We start from the raw sequence: 23728 nt of genomic DNA on the forward strand, positions 1-23728 counted from the left end.
ATGAATGTTGTTCTGTCCACGTCACGGGCAGTGCTTCACGAACTGAGCAAATTAGTATTCTTTGTGCATGGTTTGTTTTCTAAACATGATCGAACTACTTAGCTTGGAAACAATCGACGAGACAAAAGAGAAGTGAGATACCTGTCATTTCCCCCTCTTTGTCTTCAACAGTTTCCGTGATAAGAAGTTTGATCATGGAGTATCTCCAAGCTTGACCACTGACTTTAAAAACACCCGCATTCTACATCACAGATAAGTGAATTCCAGTTTGGCAAATGCACTTGTGTTTTTGAATTGTTTCTCTTCACTGAAAACCAAAGGTGCTCAGCAGGTTGACAGATCGTTCCCATCAACACCTGCAGCGGCAGTATGATATTTAGAATGGTTGAAAAACTTAATGTTGTTATTTTGCCTATTCCTGCAGTGCGAACATGAACTGTACATTATATTTTGAACCATAGAGTGTCTCAATGTCCTCCTCACAGCCACTTGCGGGGTGAGGAGGAATTCAACCAATGCCCCGCATAGATGTCAGGTCTATCGTTAAAATGTGCATGGAATTCCCACACTGTGATGCTACTATTGGTGCTGCCCATAATGCTTCAAGAAGGGCAGCATTCATGTTTTCCTGCTCTCCTCACTCCCTGCGGTGGCTGCGGGAGAAAGCAGGCACCTTTTACGATCACTCATGTCCCGCTGGAAACAACACGCACATGGTGCATCTACGTGTGCAACCACCACGGATATGCTGATTAACGACTCAATGTAGGAATTACACAATGAAGCAGCAAAAGCTACCCAAATATCCTCACACTTTAAATTAAATCAATTTTTCAATCAATGTATTATACGTGAATTACAAAATTTGTCTTCATTTTTACAAATCATGAGCTGCCTTTGGTAGCAACAAGATGACATGTATGTACTTTACAATTTGCAGGAATGCTGCCATAACAGCGACACACTTCAGCGAGATGCTCCTGTCCCATTTCTTACAGAAAATGACACCACAGCAAAGTTTTGTCTAAAGAGTTTATCCAAAATGTGTTTGTACATTTAAATATATTAACTGACATAGAAGTTGATACATACACACCTTAAACTGCATTCCACGTATATATAGTATGTACCTTGGCATAAAATGTCATGAGAAGCCTACAGTTTAAACAAAGCTTTTATGTTGCTCCCAATCATACTGAGGTCTACCGCTAGCACTGCAGTGCAGTGAATGCTTTGAAGTAACTGCCCAAGTAAAAAAAAGTAGTCATGCAAGTGTTCAAATCACAACTGTCTGCGAGTAGTAAAGTCGAGGAATGCTAGATGTTTTAAAAGGCCCATGGTCAGTTCAACCAATCATCTTCGTCATATTCGTCGAAGAGTGGGGGTGGGGGCGGCTGTGGTTTCCATGACTGCAATAGCAAGAAAATGAACACCATATTAAACAACGCAAAACCCTATTATGATTTCTTTTTTCCAGATCTCTTACAAAACTGCACTTGGCAATAAGACAAGGTCACTGCAAAGTTTCAGACCAACCAAGCTACGGACCTTGATGGTTATTTGTTGCTATACTGTTAACTGAGTCATTAGACCTAACACAAATGGCAAAACAACTAGACTATATGCAAAAAAAAAAAAGAACGAGTACACTTGTCAGTAAGACACATCTATGTTTTAAGAACTTCCCTCTAGCTGCTAAGCTACGAAAACAGATCCAGGAAAATTTTCAGCCCACAATTTGATTTTAAAAACTAAATTTGGGGGTTTTACATGAAAAAAACAAAATATGATTATGAAGCACACTGTAGTTGGGGACTCTAGATTAATTTCGACGACCTAGGGTTCTTTAATGAGCACTAAGACAGGAGTGCTTTTTACATTTCAGCCCCATTAAAATGCAGCTGTTACTGGGAATCGAACCCACGACCTCAAGATCAGCAGCGCTATACCTTAGCCACTAAGCTACCCCAGCTGGTAACAATTTGACAGAGGAGCCACAGTGGTGGCTCGGTGGTTACGGTGCTTGGCTGCTGACCCAATATCTGCGGGTTCGATCCTGGCCGTGGCATTTCGATGGAGGTTAGGTGCTAGAGGCCCACGTACTGTGCAATGTCAGTGCATGTTAAAGAACCCCAGGTGGTATACATTATAGTGCACAGATATGGCTCCATTTCACAGCCTTTCAGTACCAACGTGTTCACAAGTAAGGCTTGCTGCTCAATAAACATACACAGCAGTTTGCCAGATATTGTATGTCGACACGCTGCACATCGCTCAAAGTATTTACGAATAAAAGGTGCATCTTTACTCTGATGAATACAAGTTTTGTTTGATTTCATTTGTACAGCACTCATCAGTGAATCCTGTGCTTTTGCGTATCTATCGCTTGCACAATTCTCTTACCAGCAGAAAATAGGCAGTTTAGATAAAAGCATACATATACTGAGACTCAGTTCAATTACAGTATCCTGCCGTCAACAGAAGTCCACAAAAGAAAGAGTGAGAGCACTGTTCTGTGGGACGAAAAAAAAACCTGTGACTCTCACACAATGTCACCAGATGCATTGGGGGTCATTGTGGACTCAAGCACAGCACAGAAGTAAAAGCAGATGCTAAAATAATTTTCATGTGGAATGTCTAATGCATATTAGTTCAGCCGGCAGCTCAAACTCTCTGTTCCGTACACACAGACTTCACTAAGGTGCTGAAAAAATGATGTTCTAACTTTCAGGTACCATAGCTTCCATTGAAAGATGTCTCAGCCTAGTTTGCTCACCTTGATGTAATGAAAGAACTAGTATACTTTCACAATGTTACTTAAAGCAACTGTCCAAAAAAAGAAAAAAAACAGAACAAACAAGGCTTATGGACAAGAATATCTATCAGAATGTGCACAAACTTTCTGTAATGCTTCCAAACATCAATTTTTTTAGCAACAGATGCATTGTTAGTGTTGTTAGTGCCACAAACACAAATGTCAACAGCTATGTTAACACAAGATAAATGATGACATGCAGCTAAAGATTCACAGTGCTGGCATAATATTTGGCATCTTTTTTTCACCCACTGAAATTGGGCATGACAAACAAACAGCAGCAGCAGCATTTGAACAAACACCAACACAAAAAAAAATCATGATGCTCATGAATGCGCATGCATTTGATACACCTTGATGCTCACATAATAAAGCAGATTGTTTTGTAGGGCCTAAAGAAGAAAACCATAGAGTGCCACCCTTATACTTCCTATCCCACTCTGGAACCATTATTACAATTATGTAAAAGAAAAAGTTCAAGTTCACTGCACAAGCTATATTCAAATGGCTAACATTACATACCGTATTTTCTCGCATATAACCCACCCCTGCATATAACCCACATCCCCAACTTTAACTCTACAAAAAAAAAAAAAATTGCATATAACCCCTACATATAACCCACACCCCCACTTTTTAGGCACATTTTTACATTTTTTGGTGTGGGTTATATGCGAGAAAATACGGTATCAGAAGAATCCACTCATGAACTAGTTGGTACACTTTTTTATATATAGTACTAAGTACAGTAGACTCACAGTAAACAGAAATCTTTTAAACGGAATTGCTGTTTAAATGGAACAATTGCCTCTATTATGATTTCGTACATGAATTCTGCACCACTGTTCATATCTAAGTAAACGGAACATATTTTCCTGTTCCTTCAGGTTCCGTTTAACGAGAGTCTACTGTACGTGCAGCGCAGAGAAACTGAGGCAAAATGTAGCCACAGAAGTGATATGCACACCAGACTTTGATCAGGCAACCTTTATCAAACATGCAAAAACAGAAAGGGAAATAATAGAGGCCGCTCACACTAGAAAATCCAGTATTAACTAAGTGAGTTCTCCAAGTTTCTATATCACTGACAAAGAAATGCAGTTTCTGTTTGGTCCCCAGTGATGCAAAAAAGGAAAAAAGAAAACAGCACCAGTGATTGTCATTTTTTTTTGTCTCAGTTTCCTTGCGCTGCGTGTACTTATTGTGTATTATGGCACGTGTACTAGCAACATTATACAAGTGGAACGAGTGATATCAAGCCTGATTACACGTGGCAACATCCCATAACTAAGTGCACTCTTTTCAAAACACTGTTTAAGGTAAGCACTCTAAACAGTCAAGTAGATGATACTTCTGCTCAATTTCCTATACATTTACCAGCACATCTTGGTTAAACTTAACTGCCATGCTCTGCTTCATACATAGTAGGCAACACAGAAGAAGATATACAAGGAGGTACCCAAAAGTAATCGAACTGTTGCTGCGTTGGGCGGAGCTACCGTAGTACGCAATTCTCTCGCTAGGCGAGCCTCGTGACACACGTTTCGAGTTCATTGCATCCAATGCATTCTCTCAGGAAGCTTTTCTCTGGATATAGTGATTTTTTTCATCAAATCAGTTTTGTGTGCTCGGAGTTTTTTGTGATGGCTGCTTTAAGTGGACTGTGTGCAGGTGTGAAATTTTGTTTCAGGGTGGTAAGGATAGCACTACGGCTGGTGACAAGTGACAACCTTGGAGTGAAAGTCTGGGTTGTTTCAGAGTTGTTCTTTCAAAGCACGGCTTGCTTTCACTCAACCATCTCTTTGCTCATTTGTCGAAATTCAAGGCAGAAATTTCTCAATGACCCTTCTCATCCTCAAATCTTGTGTTAAATTTCGCTGAACCAAGCTCCAAGCTATACCAGATAACTTCTCCAACTCTACGATGGTCCATCGATGTTCAAGCACAAGTGCACAAAATGTTTTAATATTTTCGTTCGTTCGTGAAGCTAAAAGACGTCCAAAATGAGGTTTGTCGTGAATGAACATCTCCCCTTTTTTTAAAAACAGAAAATCACTCATACCTTTAAGTTTTTCCCAAAGCAGCATCCTTGTAAACAATGTTTATTGTCGCAATAGTTGCTGAGTCATTTAGCCGGAGCAAGAAACAAAATTTCACAGCTGCCCCCGCAATACTGATTTCATGAAAAAGATCATTGTACCCAGAGAAAAACCTCCTGGGAGAGGCTATTGAATGCAATTTACTCAAAAGGAGTTTCGCGACGCTCACATAAAGGAAAAATTGCATACCACGCTCGTTCCACCCAACGGAGCACTATTCCGGTTACTTTTGGGTACTCCCTCATAACGCGGTTGCAGAAGTTTCACTCCCAAATTGCTGTGCAGTTCTTTATTTGCAAAGACTTACATGGAATAAATGAAAGAAGGGAAACTTAAGGGCTTGTTTTTTTTCTTAGTTATACACAAGCCAATGGGAACCAACAGACAGTCAAGCCAAGGAAAGTATAGGGGATGTTACTTGTCGTAGTTATGATATAAATGTGAGGAAATTAAAGAGGACAAAAAGACAACTTGTTGCTGGCAGGGACCGAACCTGCAACCTTCGAATAATGCGTCCGATGCTCTACCAATTGAGCTACGGCGGCGGTCATCCTCCCGTCCACTTTCAGGTTTAAACACTCCCAAGTTTAAGTGCACAGATATACCCGAAGAAGTGGATGGGAGGACAAAAGCTGCCGTAGCTCAACTGGTAGAGCATAAGACACATTATTCGAAGGTTGCAGGTTCAGTCCCTGCCAGCAACAAGTTGTCTTTCTGTCCTCTTTAATTTCCTCACATTTATATCATAACTACGACAAGTAACATCCCCTATACTTTCCTTTGCTTGATTGTCTGCTGGTTCCCATTACATGAAATAAGTACTTCATATATTGCAACTACAAAATACAGAGATAAGGTTACATAAAATAGCATATCTGTTGCTCCTAGGATGCGACATCTATTATGTTTTATTTGCAAATGCAAGCAATGGCTGCTATGTGCCGCTTGTCAAACCTCACCATAATGTTGTTTCATCCACTATATATCTTTATTACATCCAATATTCATCATGCAGACGTTGGCAAAAAGCTCTTGATCAAATCAACGTGAAAGAAATCAAAATGTAATGCCTATGATGGCTCGGCCAAGGGTATCCTGAAGATTTTGATATTGTTGTACAATAAGTGAAACGATAACAAATTTATCTACCCTGCACATGAAGAACTAGTTCACTGTGGTACAGTGTCACTTCTGTTCTAGCGCAGAACAACCCAGCACCTCCTGCTTGAGTTATGTATGAAGAGTGAATTGTTTGTAAGGTGTATAGGCACGAACATATTGGTGGCTAGCTTCCATTGATGCTTGTCACCAGCAACTCTAACATCTGTCGGCAAATCTTTGTCTCAGACACACTGCTCATGATGCTGGGTCTAGCTAAAGCCCCTCCATCCAGATTTTCTGCAGACCAGTTTAAATACCTCCAACCTCCCTTCCCCCTCCATGCTCCCTTCTCCCCCACTTCCTCAGATTACGGTGTCAAGAAGAACTTGTGTAGCCCCAGTTCCTTGTTCCTAGCAGAAGTGGTGCCACGTTTTCTGTGTACCGGCAACATGTAGTGTACAGACAACAAATGCGAGGATAAATACGAATGATACAGACGAAGGTGGAGGGGCCAAGGGCTGGTATTTTGTAACAATGCGTTATGCTCGACTGTATGCTACTCTTATCATTCACCACTCAAGACCAGCTGATCTTGTTGACAACATGGGCGGACTGTCACCCTGCCCCTGGCCAAGCATGAAAAGCACAAAAAGGCATTAGCATTGGAAACGATGTTGCTACAAAATACCGGCCCTTGGACAGTGAGCTACTGAGGCTGTCAGCTGCTGCTGACGTGCATGTGTGAGTTTCCAACAGTAGCATCACCATGAACAGCAAGCCTCAGCAGAAATCCCGATTGTGGGACTAGAACGGCAGGATGCAGCATTACAAGAAGTGGAAATATTGGATGTGGAGCAGGTACAAGAGGGAATGGCGACGCACATCCAAGGTTGGTGTGGCTTTCCAAAAAAAAAAAAGGTGGTGGTGGTGTGGTCTATAAGGTATAACCAGAACTGGGATTCTGCAACCGAAATTGTAGTTTTGGTTCTGAATTGACGTGCTTTAAACATTGTTCACAGTCACCATGTTTGCAGCACTGCTTGCTGATCATGCCTGAAATTTATGTTACCAATACACATTGCTTCTAGCGCAGTTGGAGGTGCCATGAGGCAGTGTGCAGGACTTGTGCCAGACCAACAGACTGGTCGGCAACTGTATTTGATATTTTTGTCAACAGATAGTGCGGCATGTGTTTAAAGATCATTAACGGAATTTAAAAAATAATTTGTGGCATGCGGCAGAGTTCTGTCTTCATATAGATTACTTTTAGAAGTAGACATTATTTGCATGAGAAATCGGAATGAATATTGTACTAATTAATGAAGTTATACTAATAAAATCTTAAGGTAATTACTTTACAGCACATACTGCCATTTACTAATTGTAGACTGACTTTGAAGTCATATTCATTTAAAACATTTCTGAAGACAACAGCAGTATCAAGTTACACATTACCAAAATTTGTGAAGAAATGCATTGACGTCACAGTAATTTTTTAGCTTCAATGCATAAGAAGGCGTTTTGTTGAAAAAGTAAGTGCACTCTAAAAAAAGTTTGCACTCTTTGAGGCTTATCTTGTCCCCCGACAATAACCATCATCTGTCTCGCATCCAAAGTTTTGAGGTGCAATTATGCATTGAACGTTGACAAGTATTCAGCCCCAACAGGCTGGTAAATTTTCGAGTGCATTTGGTGCAGTAGAAAATTTGTACTTCAATTTTTAACGTTGCAGCTGATCTGCACAGCCACTGAACTGTACAGCACGGTGGCAACAATGTGTAGCGATGAAATGAACTGACACTCCCGGAAATGACTCTCTTGGGTAAGAAAAGACAATCTCGAAGGCCATGCTTTTGTATAATGCAAAAACGGGATGTGATTATAAAATTTAGAAAACGCCATGGCCACCAGGCACTGTTTTAAGGCGAATATGTGTAATGAGTTGAAAAAACTGAAGTTGGTGTCAACACGTATAGTTAAAAAAAAAGTAATACAAGCGTGGTCCGAGGGATGTGACCTGCACGCTCATTTTGTCTTTGCGAAAGTGTGGAGCTGAGGCGATAAAGAAGCACGAGGGCGCCTTCATGAAAAACCATAGAATTTTAAAATGGATTCATTTGTGAATTTGCGTAAGGGTCTTAATGGGTTCCAAGATTCCCCATATTCATTCTAAAGTGCCATTGTAGCATACAAAACAAGTGGTGATGTGAACAAAAGATTCTGAAAACAGTGCCAACGAATAATGTTAATGGATGCCTATAGCTTTTGCCTTAAGGGGAGATGCAATTTGGAAAAAAAGTTGCGTTAATCTGTAGCCTAGGCCAATGAAATTTTTGCTGTATATACAGGCTTTTATACTGATTTCAAATATGTAATTAGTTTTATAGTAAGTTGTACAGTTTTCGTTTTGTGCCATGACAATGTGTAAAGTGTAGTTCGTTTTGGACAAACTTTTTATGCCACTAAACTATCACGGTTCTGAGCCATTAATGGCTCATATTGCTCCACATTAACTGTAGAATGCAGATAACTATCAGGAAAGTGCGTATAAAACATTTTGATGGTCAAGAAAAATTGTAATGGGAGAATTCATGGAATCCTCAGCTGATACTAATTGCTTACTTTAGGTCCGTAATAATTATACAGGCGATATCAAGTTTTAAAGGAGATACTTGCACCCTTCACATGTTAAGGAATATGTGGGCTAAATTTCATCTCGATCGGCCTATCAGAAGTACCAAAAACATGATGTCCAAACGCAAGAAGTTGCCCAAAAATGGATCTTGCGAAAAACGCATTATAAAGGTATAAGTGAAAGCTGATCTGTGTGCAAAAAGATATGTTATTTAAGATTATTTATTCCATCATGAGAGCTTGGCAATCATGGTTATTTTGAGCATGTGGCTTAGTGAACTCATGCGAAATGCAATGGCAAGCAGCCAGGTGACAATTTCCAGGGGACTCTAGACAATGAGCACTTTTTAGTTTTTTGGTAGCCACATTGTGTTCTTTAAAAGCGATCTTAACGTACTTCGAGTTTAATTGCAATCTTCAGTTTTTTTTGTCGTGAAAGTAGAGAAACTAAACTTGTGAAAGCAAATAAAAAAAAAATGTAATTTTGGAAAAAGACTCGTTTTTCGACTTGCATCTCCCCTTAAGGAGCCTTAGCATTAGCTAAGGGACCCCAGAGATTTTTTAATGTGCTTCCTAATGGTTTGCTACTGATGTTTATCACATGAGTGAATTACAGTGGATTCTCAGTAAATGGAAATCTATTAAACGGAACTGCTGCCTCTGACATGATTGGTTTCGTACTTGTATTCTGCACTCCTGTTCATCTCTCAGTAAATGGCACTCCTGTTAAATGGAACATATTTTCCTGGTCCCTTCAAGTTCCGTTTAATGAGAGTCCACTGTGGATACCATTCAACGGTGACGCCCTTGCTGTTTTGAAAAGGTAGAAATGGCAAAAAACAAGTGAGGCGTATGGCATTAACATTACATTACAGCTCATTAGGTTAAGGTTCGACTGTATTCCAACAATGAATTCCTGATTAATACTCCTACATCTGCCAGTTCTTGACAAAGTTGGCAACTGCTACACTGCAGCATGAAGGTTCTTGTGTACTGCTTTGAGAATTGCTGTGGTTGTAGCTCAAGCATTCAGCTTGAGCAACTTCATTAATGGGTGAATGTTTTGGCTTTTGTTAAGCGAAAAGAAACTAACAAACACAACAGCAAAGTTTAAGCAAAGATGTCAATGAGGTGGGTATGTGACGAACTGGTTTAGCTCAGAGCTGTTGTGGAGACCTGAAAATAACATTTTTTGTAAGGCCAATTCACAAGATATGAGCTGGTGCCAGGCCCATTCTTCACTTTAATATGACAGCTAAGGCTCTCTTCCACAATGACTTCAGATTGTTCCAATCACTCTTTTTGTACCCATAAAGTTCTAACCGAATTCAGAAGCTATTACCCCGCTTGGCACTTTGGATTCTACCATTCTTTCAAAGTGCTAGCACAAAAAAGACACTGAAACACGACAAAAAAAAAAGCCCACTGTGCCAGGCAGGCAAAGAGTGAAGAGCAAAGGCTGCTCTAACTATAACTTCAAGAGCTAAGTTTCCTTACCTTGCTTAGTAGTATAGGCCATACCTCACAGCTAGCAGGCTTACTATGAGGCCAGCCAAACTAAGCAAGGTCATCCACACAGGAGGAATGTTTTGTCCATACACACGACTAGCCTGCTGAAGTGATGCAAGAAAGGATTCCTAGACATGAAAACATTAAAACTCAATTTGTAATCTTTGTTTTGAAAAGTTACAAGAAAACTAAAAAAAAAAACACTGCCAGGCAATCTAAGCATTCATTCGAAAAACTTTCACTCATAAGTGTAACTTGGTACAGTGAAACCCAGTTATAACAAATCACAATATGTGGGCACAGCTAGTTCATACATGCGAGACGTATGATGTAGCCAAACCTACACATAACAAAATTTGGATAATGTTTGCTGTCTTTCAGATAACAACGTACTATGACGTTCACAATGAGCTGTAACACTCGGGTTTGAGCTGTATGAATGCACAATCAAGCTGATTGCACTCAATTGCAGTGCTCTCGAGAAAGAAGTGAAGAGAATATGGCCATTCCAGGAATGTGCATAGTCGCATAATTTGAAATATATGTACTTTCTTTGTGGAGTGATAATACACTGCAACAACAAACAACTATTGCTCCAGTGAAGGAGAGCAAAAAAAGAAAAAAAAGAAGAGAGAGCAGCTATGAATTAAAGGCAGTGTGGTATCATGATGATGCATCCAAAGGGCCAAGGATGTTTGTGGCGATCGGTGAGCCAGTTGATTTGCCGAGTCCGAAGCAAGCTGCTGTCTTGCTTCGGACTTGGTGGGATGTACGCCGAGTTTTGCACAGCTGAAGCCATTACATAATGTGCAAGGCGTAATGTCACTGCAGGTGCCGCTCAGTGTTTCAATAAGTGCAAGCAGTTCTATCTTCAGGTTGTCACCAATGCATAGCTTCGCTACAAGCAGCTGTTCCACAAGGTGTTCTCCACAACCATGTGCCCAACAGGAATCCTGGTCGAGGGGTTAAACCACTGCATTTGTATTGGGCAGGAGAAAGCACAGCTCAATGTGCCTCCAGGCCTGGCTCAGCCTTTGCAAGTTCTAGTTGCACAGTAGTTCAACAAAGTCCTCTACATCCATGCCTTCCCATCGAAGGTGTAGATAACTCGGCAAATAACAAAGCTCATTAATGCTTCATTAATTGAACTCCAGGGTTCGATGTGCCAATTCCCCCTCCCGCCCCCCGCCTTATGATTACGAGGCATACCATAGTGGGGCGGGACTCTGGATTAATTAGGACCATCCGAGGTTCTTTAAAGTGCACATAAATGTACATTATGCTTCATCCATAATGTCAATAAATCAAGCAGGTCAATGCTTCATCCCATTGCAATCATGCTGTTTGCTATGCAACCATGTGAGGCAGTATGTTTAGTCAAGGCTTTGTGCATGGGACAAGTGGCGAGCACAAAGTTGTCAGTGCAGGTATGCCGATGCTGCACATGAATGCTTTGGCAAGCTGACTGACAATTACCACTCCATGGCAGGCAAGCCTCGTCAGCCCAGCACACCTTAAGTCAACCTTTCCATATAAAACTGGTCTTTTATACTGCTCCAGGTCGAGTTGCTGTTGCTCTGCCAACATGCATTGTGGGGGAGCGAGCCGCAGGCATGTTTTGGCGGTACTCGTAGGTAAGCGTAGCCTGATATATCAGGTGTGTAATTCATAAGGAGGAATATGCTTTGCACGCATTTTCACAGTTCTATTCGCCGCGAGGTCGGGCTACAGGTGGCAGCAACGTCGCCGCGCTAGTGTGGATAGGCAGTTGTCGGCGCGTATGCGAGCGCACACAACAGAGCTTCGTTGTGAGCTATTTGACCCGATTTCCGGCAAACAAAATGCGTTCACTGCAGCTTTCTGGTAATGTGTGCACTCTTCATTCCCGAATTAATGCTCGAAGCGAGCCGAACGTTACTATTAATTGTGAGAGAAAAGCGCATTCTGCCAATGAACGGGTTGCTCGCCTTAGAGAAAAGTTGGCGTTTTCGCAATGGATTAATTTTCTTGTTGTTGTATTCTTACATGTTTAGCTTGTGTTCCAGCTACTACGCACTGCTGTAGCGCGACTGAATTAAGTATTTACTTCTTGTTCATCTGGATACCCCCCAACAAAAAGAAAGCCCGTATTCCTGCACGATGAGTTCAAATAGCACTTTGTGCACTGCGTGCTCAAATATTCATCCGCATTTTTTATTCAGTTCTCCATGAAATGTAGCACAGTTGATAGGTTTACTGAGGAAAGCTACGTGGCTGATAGCGCTTAGCGCTACGGAGACGTTTAACATGCACATGCTTGTTTTTATTCCAGTAACAGTACACAAAGGTAACTGTACAGCACGGAACGTTCTTCAATTGATTACTCGCACGACAATAATGGAACAAAGGCCCGGTTATTTCACGGGACCAAAGTACGTTTTTTCATGCGAAGAATGTCCGCTGCCTTCCGTCAATCTATAACAACGCAACACAAATGCTCAAGATAATGTAAAGGAAAAAAGATGTGGCTTCACTGTGAAATTATATACTACGACATAAATGTAAAGTACGCCGTTTGGATTAATTTGGACCATCAGCTAGGGCTCTTTAACGCGTACCTTAATCTAAGTACACAGGTGTTTTTGTATAAATTTCGCCACAAGTTAAAACTGTGCAAGGCAACTCAGTTTTACGATTTCCGTGTCGTTCCATTTTCTGTTCTTTTAAAGGGGTCATGAACCACTTTTCCAAGTAATGATCTAATGGCCTCAGTATCGGAGTGTACTGCCTCCCGAATCGATTGCCGCAAAAATTTCTCGAATCCGTCAAGAATCAGCGGAGTTACAGGGGTTTGGCGCACGCTCCCAGCGCTTTCTCTCTTTTCTCATGCCGGTGAGTGCACTGGAAGCTAGACAGGGAGGGATGGCATGGGGGAAAGAAGTTACGCCAGCGCGCGTCATGAAACGCGATCGCTCTCCCGCTGTGATTCGCTTGCGCGAGTGCGGCTACCGTGTACTGAGGAGTGCGGCGCCGGCAAGTGGCGGCACCCCGCGGCAAGAAGCGCATCTGATCCGAATGCCGCTCTCGATTTACGTCGGCTATCATCCAATAAGCATGCTATGTCTCTTGCGACGTACAGTGGACAGACGCCCCGCCCACCGACGAGAGTGAGAACCGGCCTCTGTTTGAAAAGAGGGTGCCTGGGGAAACGGCAACTTCGCGCTCCGCTTGTGGCCATTACGCGGCGCGCACGACTGTAATATTTGGCAGAACAGTTCATAGCCGTGTCAGCTTTCCGCAGGATGTGTTTTTTCAATCAGCCCAAGGGGTGCTTCATGACCCCTTTAAGGGGACAATTTAAGTACCGAAGTGTCAGGCGTGACTTGACAGAAATATTTCTCTGTAGTGGGACCAGGACCGTACACAACTAAAGCTCCTCGCGTAACTTATAAACGACAGTCCCGAAGTTATACACCTAACCGCAACGCGCAAGTGCATGAGTGCCTTTTTTTACCACCGAGCCGCTAAAAGGCTATATTCACATGAGATTTAATACTTCTCATCTTTAAGACAGTGCCAAGTGCACTTTGCAATGAGCTTGAGGCACAGAGCGGCACCTACACTGATATGACACTCGTGAACGGAGGGTACGGCGACCACACACAGCACTCTCGACAAGTGCACTCACGGATATTATAACAGTACATATACAGCTGATCGAGGCCAAATGCTTCTTTACGTCGTGTTAGGCATACGCACGTGTGGTTAAAAATGCACTAACGCAGCGGAACAAACCGCCTTTTGAGGAGCTGCATTACGTACGCGCACATGCAAACACAACGTGGCTAGCAGACGACGCATGGAGCAATCCACACTAAACGCGGTTCAGCCAGAAGCCGCCAGGTGGCGACTCCGCTCGATCTCGCGGCCAATACACTAGATTTTATTTTCATGTCTGTGTTCATTATAACCAGGTTTGACTGTAGTCTTATGTTGAAGAAAGCAATGCACGACTATCAAATGCAGCACACCAGTTGTAAGCACTCCATTTACACTAAACAAAATGGGACACAGGGCAAGTACTTTCAGTCGGGTACTGTACTTGCAGTAGTGCAAGCGATATTTATGAAAGAATGTGGCATTATGACATAGCATTAAGAAAGAGCATTCTGCATTCTTGTGAACATATGCCAAGCATAAAACAATTAAAAAGAGTGAAACAGTAAATCAAAAAGAGGTAAAAAGGTGTTCTTGCAAAAATAAGTGAATTCTGCCAAGTCCTCCTTTTCTGATAAAGAAAGTGCAAATGTACATTACCATGCACACAAAACTGATATGCAGGCTAATGCCCTGGAATGCTTGATTGACTTGAAATACTAGCACAGCAATAATTAAAACAATATAACCAAAGGCAAAAGGAAAGAAACAAAAGGAGTTTGCTCAAATGCTGCTGATAGATTGTAATAAAAACTAATTTTTAATTAACTGTTTTTCTCTGAAGGAACTGCTATAGGGAACCTTGTAGGAGACCCTTGTAATCCAAGAGTCTTGTAATCCACTGCCAAAATCGTTATTGTCTGCATGCAAGTGCGTGTAAACACAATAACACTGTGAATGCAGCACTGCCCTTGAATACAACATATTAGGTTCCTGTTTGTGCTCTACTGTTTAACAGACACTAAAGGCAAATATCAAGTTAGGCTGTATTGATAAATTACCTTTCTGCAAGAGCAAAATAGCCATTCTTACCACATGGATGAGGCTTGCAAGCCAGAAAAGAAGACAAAAATAAAAAAAAGATAATAGCCAACACCAACCTGCAGTTACAGACACCAGTTCTCTATGGCGTCACGGGTTCTGACATCACCTGCTAAGGTCTAGTTAGTTTTTTACTGATAAAAAAGCAGTACATTGCATTCCAAAGGAACCCAAGACTCAAGCTAGCAAGTTTAGAGAACTTTTCCTGCACTACAATGGTTTAATACATGAAGACGCCTTTAAATATGTGATATGACGCTGACGTACTGGTGCTCAAGGTTCGAGAGAGGGATGTCTGGTCTTTATTTTCTCTAGCAATAATCGACTATTTTCCTCCAAATTATTATGAATACAGAGCCGACATAAAAATTGTTCACTAGCCCAAAATGAATTAGTGTTGCCTTTTCAGGGTCCCTTTAAACATTGCACAAACATTCAAACAGCATTGCGATATGACACCAATCTCTTGAGAATTTGATTGTACGGATGCAAGTGCTGCAACAAATAAGCTAGGTATAAGGAGCTCTACCAGTGTACATGAAAGGCTGTTATGTTGAAAGTGGCTTTATATGAAAATTCGGTCACTTAAAATTTACTATGGAGCTTAGAAACACTCAAGGTAAGACTCAGTGAAATGAAAAACAAAACAAAACAAAACAAAAAACCTGGTTAAAGAGCCCAAAGCAACAAAAGCAATGGTACCCCTCCCAAATCTCCAGAAAAATTACTGAGCACCCTAAATAATTTGCTATACTTGTTCATATGAACCAGTTTCAGTTTTAGTACCCAAGAGCTGTGTCATGAAATTCTGAAACACTGGCTCGCTCTGTTCCTGCATTCAACTTGGCAACCACATGCAAGTGCAGCCAGAGGTAAAGTGTGCAGCACTGTTTATTTATGAACATCATCGTACCTAAACTTATTGCAACATAATGTCAGCAAATGTAACTCTTATGTCATGATAATGTCAATGACACCAGGTCCAAATTTCAGAGACAAATTTCAGTGTCAAGTTAAAGTATATAAGTGCTTTCCAACCTCCATAGTTAAGTCTAACAGTTGCTGAGTGCACTATCATATGCTAAAAACATGCTAGAGTTTCTATAAATTTTACAATATGGATCAGTACTCCTTCAGAATTGCGCACCACACATTTACGCCACTTTCAATACAACTAGCCATGCAGACAAAAAAGATTTTGACATGGGGTGTAGGCACATATGCACCGACAATACAGGATGTTTTTTTTAGACAATACAGACTTTTTATAAAAATTCTATGACAGTCAGGCTCCTGTTGTTTTCGCACACGACCTCTACGACAAGGCGGAAATACTTTGTCGCAGCCCAAAAGACATTGGTGCAACTAATTAACAAAAACACGGTAATTAACTTTTTAATTATTTACTTGAGGGCAGTCGTTTATATTAGAAAGTTGTAGTGCGTGTCAACTTATGCCATATCAATTTGTTAGAAATTACGAAAGTTGCACGCAGTTTGACATATTCATCATCGAATTTTAAGGGCAATATCGAAACTGACGGTGCCCGGCACGCAGGAAACGCGGCCTCTGTGTCACGTAAGACCAGAACTACACGTGAGAAGGAAGTGACGAAATTTGAATCAAGGTACACCGAAGCACAATCTGGCCAGGAAAGTCTGCAAGCATTCTGAAAAACACAAGTAGACAGCTTATTCTTTGGGTGCGATATGTGGGGCTTATCTGTTTCTTAACAGGCAAGAAAAAGTATTTCGCCCACCTGTAAGAAGAAGCACTGCAATGCCTCCCCCCGAGTTTTATGCTTCACAGAGAAAGAAAAGGTTGATATTGCGGCTTTCTTGCGCACAGCTCGAAAGAACCAGGTAAGCACCAAATACCGCACACAAAGGTAAGGCGATCTGCTAGCCCAAGTGGGATGACTTGCTGCTTTTCACAAAAAGATACGGCCACGATGCGCCTTCATTCAAATTTCGGCCCTTGCTTGTCACTGGTAGTTCCGGTATGACATAACAGAGTGATTGCGTTTCGTGCACCAGGAGCAATCAGTTTTGAATTTTACCCTTAAAATTCAATGATGAATATCTAGAATTACGTACTTTTTTGATTTCTAAAAAGTGGGTATACCATAAATTGGCGCACCCTACAAGTTTATAATATAAACTGCCCTCAGGTCAATAATTGAAACTAATTAACAAGCTTTTGTTAATCATTTGCAACAGTGTCATTTCAGGTGCGGCAAAGTATTTCCGTCTCGACATAGAATTCGGGTGCGAAAACGACGGGAGCCTTATTGTCAAAGGATTTTTATAAAAAAAAACCTGTATTGTCTAAAAAAAAACACCCTGTATACGAATTACAGCCGGAATTATCGCCCAAAAGTTTGGTGTACTTAGGTTTCAAAGCCAGCACTGGAAATTAGTGTTCCATATGTGAAACACTACATATTGCATTTTCAAAAGGGTGGAAAATTAAACTTGCTGGTGGATAATGACTACAGGTAGAGTGCAAAGAAGGTGAGACAGGCAGGAGAAGCCCTGGGTGCGCCTGCTCCTCTGCATCATCTACTTCGTGCCATGCGTAGAGTAGGTACTCTTTCTCAGCATATAAGTTGTGGTTCTTCAAACTTTTGGCTTGTGCATCTTATGAAACACTTTGTCTTATAGGACAAAGAATTCACATGAAGATGCAGACTTGTAGAGGTAAAAAGTGAACAGTAAACAAGGGAAGCCTCAGCCTGGAACCAAAGTTTCAGCAAGGGGTTTTGCCTTCATCAGGGCAACAACTCTGATGAAAAGAGACGCTGCAACACGAAGCTCCCAAAGCCACACCTTTAGTACCTACATAGCATGCAACATAGTTTAGGTATAGTATGCTGTCATGTATTCAGTTAAATATGGAAATCTGGTCACTGGATGGTCGAAGTTTTTTGCAGTACATTGGAGGACAGTGTCTTCCATGGCTTACCCACTAACCTGCACTTGTGTAGCGTGAACTGAAGTTCCTTTATGGTTAGAAAAACAGGATGGTGAGAATCGTGTGTATTTTACAGACACTGACAGCACTAAAATGAAGTGTTTTAATGAAGTGTTAGAGTGTTGGTAATGTTTTACCAGTGCACATGTCCTGTCAGCAAATGTGCACGAGACTTCCCAGCAGCCCTCAAAGCCATGGACAGTGCTAAGCTAACCTCTACTACTGCAGCACTCTGCAACCTAGAATGCAAGCTTGCATTGTCAGTGACGACTGCATTTACCGAATGAGCATAAGTACATATAAGTACAAGGGTGTGGCTTTGTTACTAACCTTTCTTTACTCAACAACCTGTTCACCAGAGGGAGTATGACCAAAAGTATAAACGGAAGGCACAACTTATATGCTGGAAATGAACAATGCTTAATTTAGTAAGTCTATGCAGACATTCCAGCTTGTTTAAGTACTATGGCTTGTGCATGCATTCCAGTCATGCACAACAAAATGTAAAGAAAAAAGAAAAAGAAGTAACTTCGTGTTACCCAGTCCTGAGGCTGAACACTCTTGCTGTCAGCTGGAGGTACGGATCCAGTCTTACCTTCAGCTGAACTTGCTGTATGGAGAAAGGGAGACACCCAACAGTAAGAAGCAAATTTGCCAAATGATTTAAAAGAACAGTAAGGAAGCAGCTACCGCAAGTTGATACCTAGTGCTAAGCAAAGGTTCGGAGCAACTTTTGTATTAGCTTTGCCCTCACACTGCAAATAACGTGCAAGGGCAGGTCAACAAGAGAGCTTACATAATCCTGCATCACCCGATCCCTTTTCTTTGGTGCTGTCTGCTGCATCCTTCTCTTCATCAGCTTGGACGACTGGCACATTAAGCTGCCCAGGTTCTTCAGCCCCTGTTTCAGGCAGCTTGGCAGCAGCAAATTTTGAGTTGGAATCTTCAGGGGCAAGCTCCACGGGCTCACTGCAATGGCTAGACACATCATCGCCAGCTGGGCCCGTCGACGGCGTTGACGAAGGCTCTTCTGTTGCCGGTGGTGTCTCAGGGCTTCCATGGTTCTTGTTTTCTACCTTTTCAGTTTCTGCATAGAATTACCAGTGAAACGCAGCCATTACTGATGCAAGAAGAAAGTTTTATCTGAAAGCAGAAAGGCACACAAATGTGGGGCGACCATTGTATACACTAGGTCCCCTGCAGCAGTGCCCTATCCTGATACAGTAAAGTTAATAAAAGCACTTCCAAAAATGATTCATACTGGAAAATGCCATGCAAAAACATGACTAAAATACGAGAGCCCTGCTATACCATCCTACTTCCAAAAATGATCATCACAATACAGCATTGACAAAAATAAAAAGTTATTTCAATTACCACTACAGGCACATTATGACAGGACTAAACATGCATCATGAAATAAGCGAAAAAAACAAGGAGGAATGAAGAACAGGACAACATGCTTTTTCTTTTTTCCTTTTTTTCTGTGCCTTATTTCATGATGCATGTTTACCAACTCAGCCAACTGTCCCTGATAGGACTATACATAATGAGAATTCAGTTTTAACAGTAATCATCAGTGGAAAAGCCATTCCATGAAACCAGGGGCCTAAAAGGGTCATGAACCACCCCTTTGGCTTGGTGAAAAAAACACATCCCGCTGCAAGCAGACACTGCTGCGAACAGCTCAGCCAAATCTTGCAGTTGTGCGTGGCAAGGAGCGCTTAGAAGCGGAGCGTGAAGTTTCCATTTTCTCAGGCACCCTCTTTTTCATACAGAGGCCTGTGCTCCCTTTCTCCAGAGCTGATGCTATTGGCCAATAGCCGACATAGATCAAGAGTGCTGTTTGGATCAGATGCACTTCTTGCCACAGGGTGGCACCATGTGCCAGCGTCGCACTCCATAGTCTGCTAACATTACGCAGTAGCCACACTAGTGTGCACAAGAATCACAACGGGAGAAAGCGATTGCATTATATCACATGAGCTCAAGGTCATGACACGTGCTGAAGTAACTTCTTTCCCCCGTGCCATCCCTCCCTGTATGGCTTCCAGCGCGCTCGTCAGGACAAGAGAGAAAGCGTTTGAAGCGCGTGACAAGACCCTCTAACTTTGCTCATCCTTGATGGATTCAGGAAATTTTTTCAGTAATCGATTCATGAGACAATCAACTCCGATACTGAGCTTTTTTTAGTCCAGTATGCAAGAAAGATATTGGACTGAACATGCAAGAAAGTAGAAAACAGGCTGGTACACACTCTTTGCTACCCGTAACAGCAAGTCTAGAGAAGAGATTTGGTGATGTAACAGTGACATTTCGGGAAGGTAAGAAAGCAAGGCAGTAAAAGGGAGAAGAGAGGTTTATCAATGGCATAGGCAACCCTAAGTACAAAATAAACAGGAGTATTACAGGCACCAGTCAGCTCAAATAAACAATATGTAAATAAACATGTTGAATCATGGCAGGGACACTAATTGAGCACGGAGATGTTTAATGTCCCAAACCAGTAGCTGAGATATGTGAGACCTTGCAGATGAAGGCTGCCCCCGGTTAATTGTGATCCCCTCTGGTTATCTGAAGAACTGCAAAAAAATTCTGCTTTGGCTAAACTGCCAATCAATGAGTAGCAGCCATCAAGGCAAACTTGGCAAATCTACAGGGCTAGTTAATTTTCTTACTAGAAGCCATTAAAATAGCCCCTGAGCAGATCACACGCGCACACTGCACTAAGCGAATATGACAAGTCAAAGCACTTCAGCTCAAGATATTTCAGCATGCTGCAGGTGGCATTCAACCTCGGAGGTTATGTGGCGAAAAAGTGGCCACATTTTCTTCAGTTACGGAATAAAAAAATTTCTGCTTCTGCAAGCTGTCCATGACACATCTACTCTTATTTCAAATGTAAAATTTTACATGGAGGCTGCTCTATACATACCTACACTGTCTGAGACAAGGTTTTTTACATGGCACGAAATTTCATTGCAGCTGGCTAAACAAGAAGGTTTAAAATAAATGCTGGAGTAGAAAGGACGTCCAGAAAGTGAAGTCAGGCCTCCGCCACCTAACTAAGGGCACAATAAAATGCTAGCTTACAATGAAGAAAAAGCAGCATTTCCCTTGCGTGCCCTACGAGTTTAAAATGGCTAATTGTTCCAGATCAATACCACTCAATGTATCTGTTAGTGTTACAGGTTTCGTAAAGAAGCCTTAAAGCTCCCCTGCAAAACTTTTCTAGGTAATCATCGAATGACATTATTAAAGGAGCTTACTGCCTCACGAATTGACTGCCGCAAAAATTTTTAGAATACGTCAAGTACGAGCGGAGTTATAGGAATTTGTTGCACGCTTTAAGCGTTTTCTCTCTTTTCGTACCAGTGAGTGCACTGAAAGCTATGCAGGGCAGGGGGATGACAAGGGGGGCAAGAAGCTAAGTCTGTCCGTCAGCGTGCTTCATGACCTTGAGCACTTTTTTCTTTTTTTTTTTCTTCGAATACGTGGCTTACATTTAACTTGATTGCGAGCGCTCGCGCGGGCACGTCGCAGCATTCCACGGCGGCAGCAGTAACTATGCAGCTCACGATGCTCGAATCAACCAATGGCCATGGACTTTGTGTTTATAACGTGGGTCATTTTGGGTATATAGCATCATTTGTCGAGAGAAGAGTGAGCGATTTCTAGCTGATTTTGAAAACTAATTGCAAATTCCAGGCCGTGTGCTGTGCTATAATGTTTGGCTCACATGCTCTCAGGAGCCTCGACTACCAATTGGCAGCGTTTTCTGACCATGCTCAAAAAGTGTTGCAGGGCCCCTTTAACTTCTTGGCAAGTCTTATAAGAGATCACGTCACCAATATCTGGACGTATTATTTCCATTGGGAACAGCAATCTCCTATTTCGTAATTAATGCATCATTATGTTAGCAGAGAAAAGGCACTTGATCTCTAATTGGCCTTCACATGACAAGTCTATGCTTTTGAGATAAAGTAGAGGCAAATGTTAGCTGCACATTTGCTTCTAGGAAGTTGTGAGTGTTTCTGCTACAGAACTTTTTATAAATCTCCTTGCCTTTTAATTCGCTGGCCATTTTGTCCCTATGAGATGTAGATACCTCAAATAGCACAACCCCTCACTTTTTACTGAAGCAACATATATTGCTCAATGCTTCTGCGCCACCTGTTCCATTGTGAACTTCGGATTACTGCAGTTTGCATCGTTTCTTTCAGACAGATGCTTGCTTACTTATTCAGAAATGAGACAGCTTTGAAGTCACGAGTTGGCTTGAATGCCTGACATCATTGTAACAGCTATTGCGAATGAGCTAAAAAAAAAAAACCCCGTGAGCATGTTGAGCACATTAACGTCAGGCATTCCTTTATCAGAACTTCATCCAAGTCAAGATGCAGCTTCAAGTTAAGGTGCATTTCTGAATACCGGGGTTAGACATGTAAACAGTGTGTACGAGTGGAATTCATTCAAAGGCCAATCTTTGGGGCTTGATGCTTACCTCCAAGGTTTTTTGGCAGTTGGGGTGCGGCAGTCTCACTAGCTGGGGCACTAGCAGCGGCGCTAGTAGGGCCACTGGCTGGTGGACTTCCAGTGCTGCTATTGCTGGCAGTGGATGCAGGGGAACTTTTGCTAGTGCTCTCATTACTCGTAGAAGGCGCTTGTCTCTTCTGCAGGACTTCTGTTGTGTAACCCTGACAAGCAAAACGGGGAATAAGACATACAAAATATTGAGATGTTTTTGCTAGACTATTGGTAGTAACCAGGGATATAATCTGTACGCCCGCTGCTACAGCACATGTCGTTCAGCAGCAGCATACCATAAAAGGACCCCATGTTTTTGTGATTTTTTTCAGTAAAATATAGCTTGCTTTGGTGACAAACTGATACTGCGGCCAAAATATGAACCCAAGACGTGGGAAACTTTGTCACCATTTTGCAGCAATGCCTATATGTTACAAAGATACCATTTTCAAAAGATAGACTTTTTCCATGATTTTTGGTCTCTTCCTTTTAAATTGGTGATACAGTAGGCTTTCGATAATTCAAACTCATGGAGAACCCCACATTTTGTTTCAATTTTGAGAAGTTCTCATTAATATGACTTGGGGCAACATAAATTTTGTAATGAAACAGTGATTCAGATATATACGTACGTGCCAACCTGGGGCCTTGAAGTTTGGAAAATTCGTGAAGCGGCGGTGGGGACCCAACAGAAGAAAACTGCTGTGCATTTTTATTTATTTCTCAGGGTCACAGCAATGACAAAGACAGCTCTGAATTATTGCCAGTAAAGCGTCTAGATGTCAGCAATTATACTAGCACTCATTATACTACGCGTGCATGCGTGTGTAATTATCAGAAAATGTGCTGAGTCCCGTGACATCTGGTAGCTCCTCCCCAATCTTGTTACCCCTTTTTTTTGCGTAACATTAGTACACTGCATTGAAAGTAACTTTTAAGAAGCATTCAGCACACGATAGACCAAGGCCACACTGTCCTTTTTTTCTTTCTTCCTCAATCAACACGCAACTGTTGGTGCACGTGGTTTGCCTAATTTGGCCACTTCTTAGGCAGGCAATCGGCTTTATTTGCCACTATTAGCGATATCAGAAGGCAAAAGTTCAGCTTGAAATGACAAAGGCAGCAGATATTTTTCTGCTGACTGCTGATTCCCAGCAAAGACTATGTGCTTTTTAGAAAACAAAAAAGTAAATAGTTAAACAGTCAAGTATACAGCACCAGTAAGAAAAACCAAGGGCAAATAAGCCATAAAAACATGTTGCAGAAATGTTACGTGGCCATATTTCAATCTTTACACACAAAAAAGTAAAGAAGAACAGGTTCGTTTATGCTG

General features: G+C 41.7%; 1 protein-coding gene across 6 annotated transcripts in view; it reads right to left on the reverse strand.

Annotated features, from left to right (window-relative positions):
• Positions 1-1255: 1255 nt before the first annotated feature.
• LOC119391834 (FK506-binding protein 15) overlaps positions 1256-23728 on the reverse strand; it is a 108787-nt gene continuing 86314 nt past the window's right edge. For 5 of the 6 annotated variants that reach the window (XM_037659486.2, XM_037659506.2, XM_037659492.2 and 2 more), the window contains exons 24-28: positions 22373-22565; positions 18665-18955; positions 18408-18478; positions 10147-10286; positions 1256-1409 (exon numbers count right to left, since the gene is read on the reverse strand). In XM_037659486.2, the coding sequence (XP_037515414.1) occupies positions 10152-10286; positions 18408-18478; positions 18665-18955; positions 22373-22565 (690 nt within the window). In that variant the 3' untranslated portion in view covers positions 1256-1409; positions 10147-10151. The remainder of the gene's footprint in view (positions 1410-10146; positions 10287-18407; positions 18479-18664; positions 18956-22372; positions 22566-23728) is intronic. The other variant, XM_037659519.2, reaches the window with a different exon arrangement.

The sequence above is a fragment of the Rhipicephalus sanguineus genome, chromosome 1, assembly GCF_013339695.2.
Source record: "Rhipicephalus sanguineus isolate Rsan-2018 chromosome 1, BIME_Rsan_1.4, whole genome shotgun sequence".
NCBI classification, from domain to species: Eukaryota; Metazoa; Arthropoda; class Arachnida; order Ixodida; family Ixodidae; genus Rhipicephalus; species Rhipicephalus sanguineus.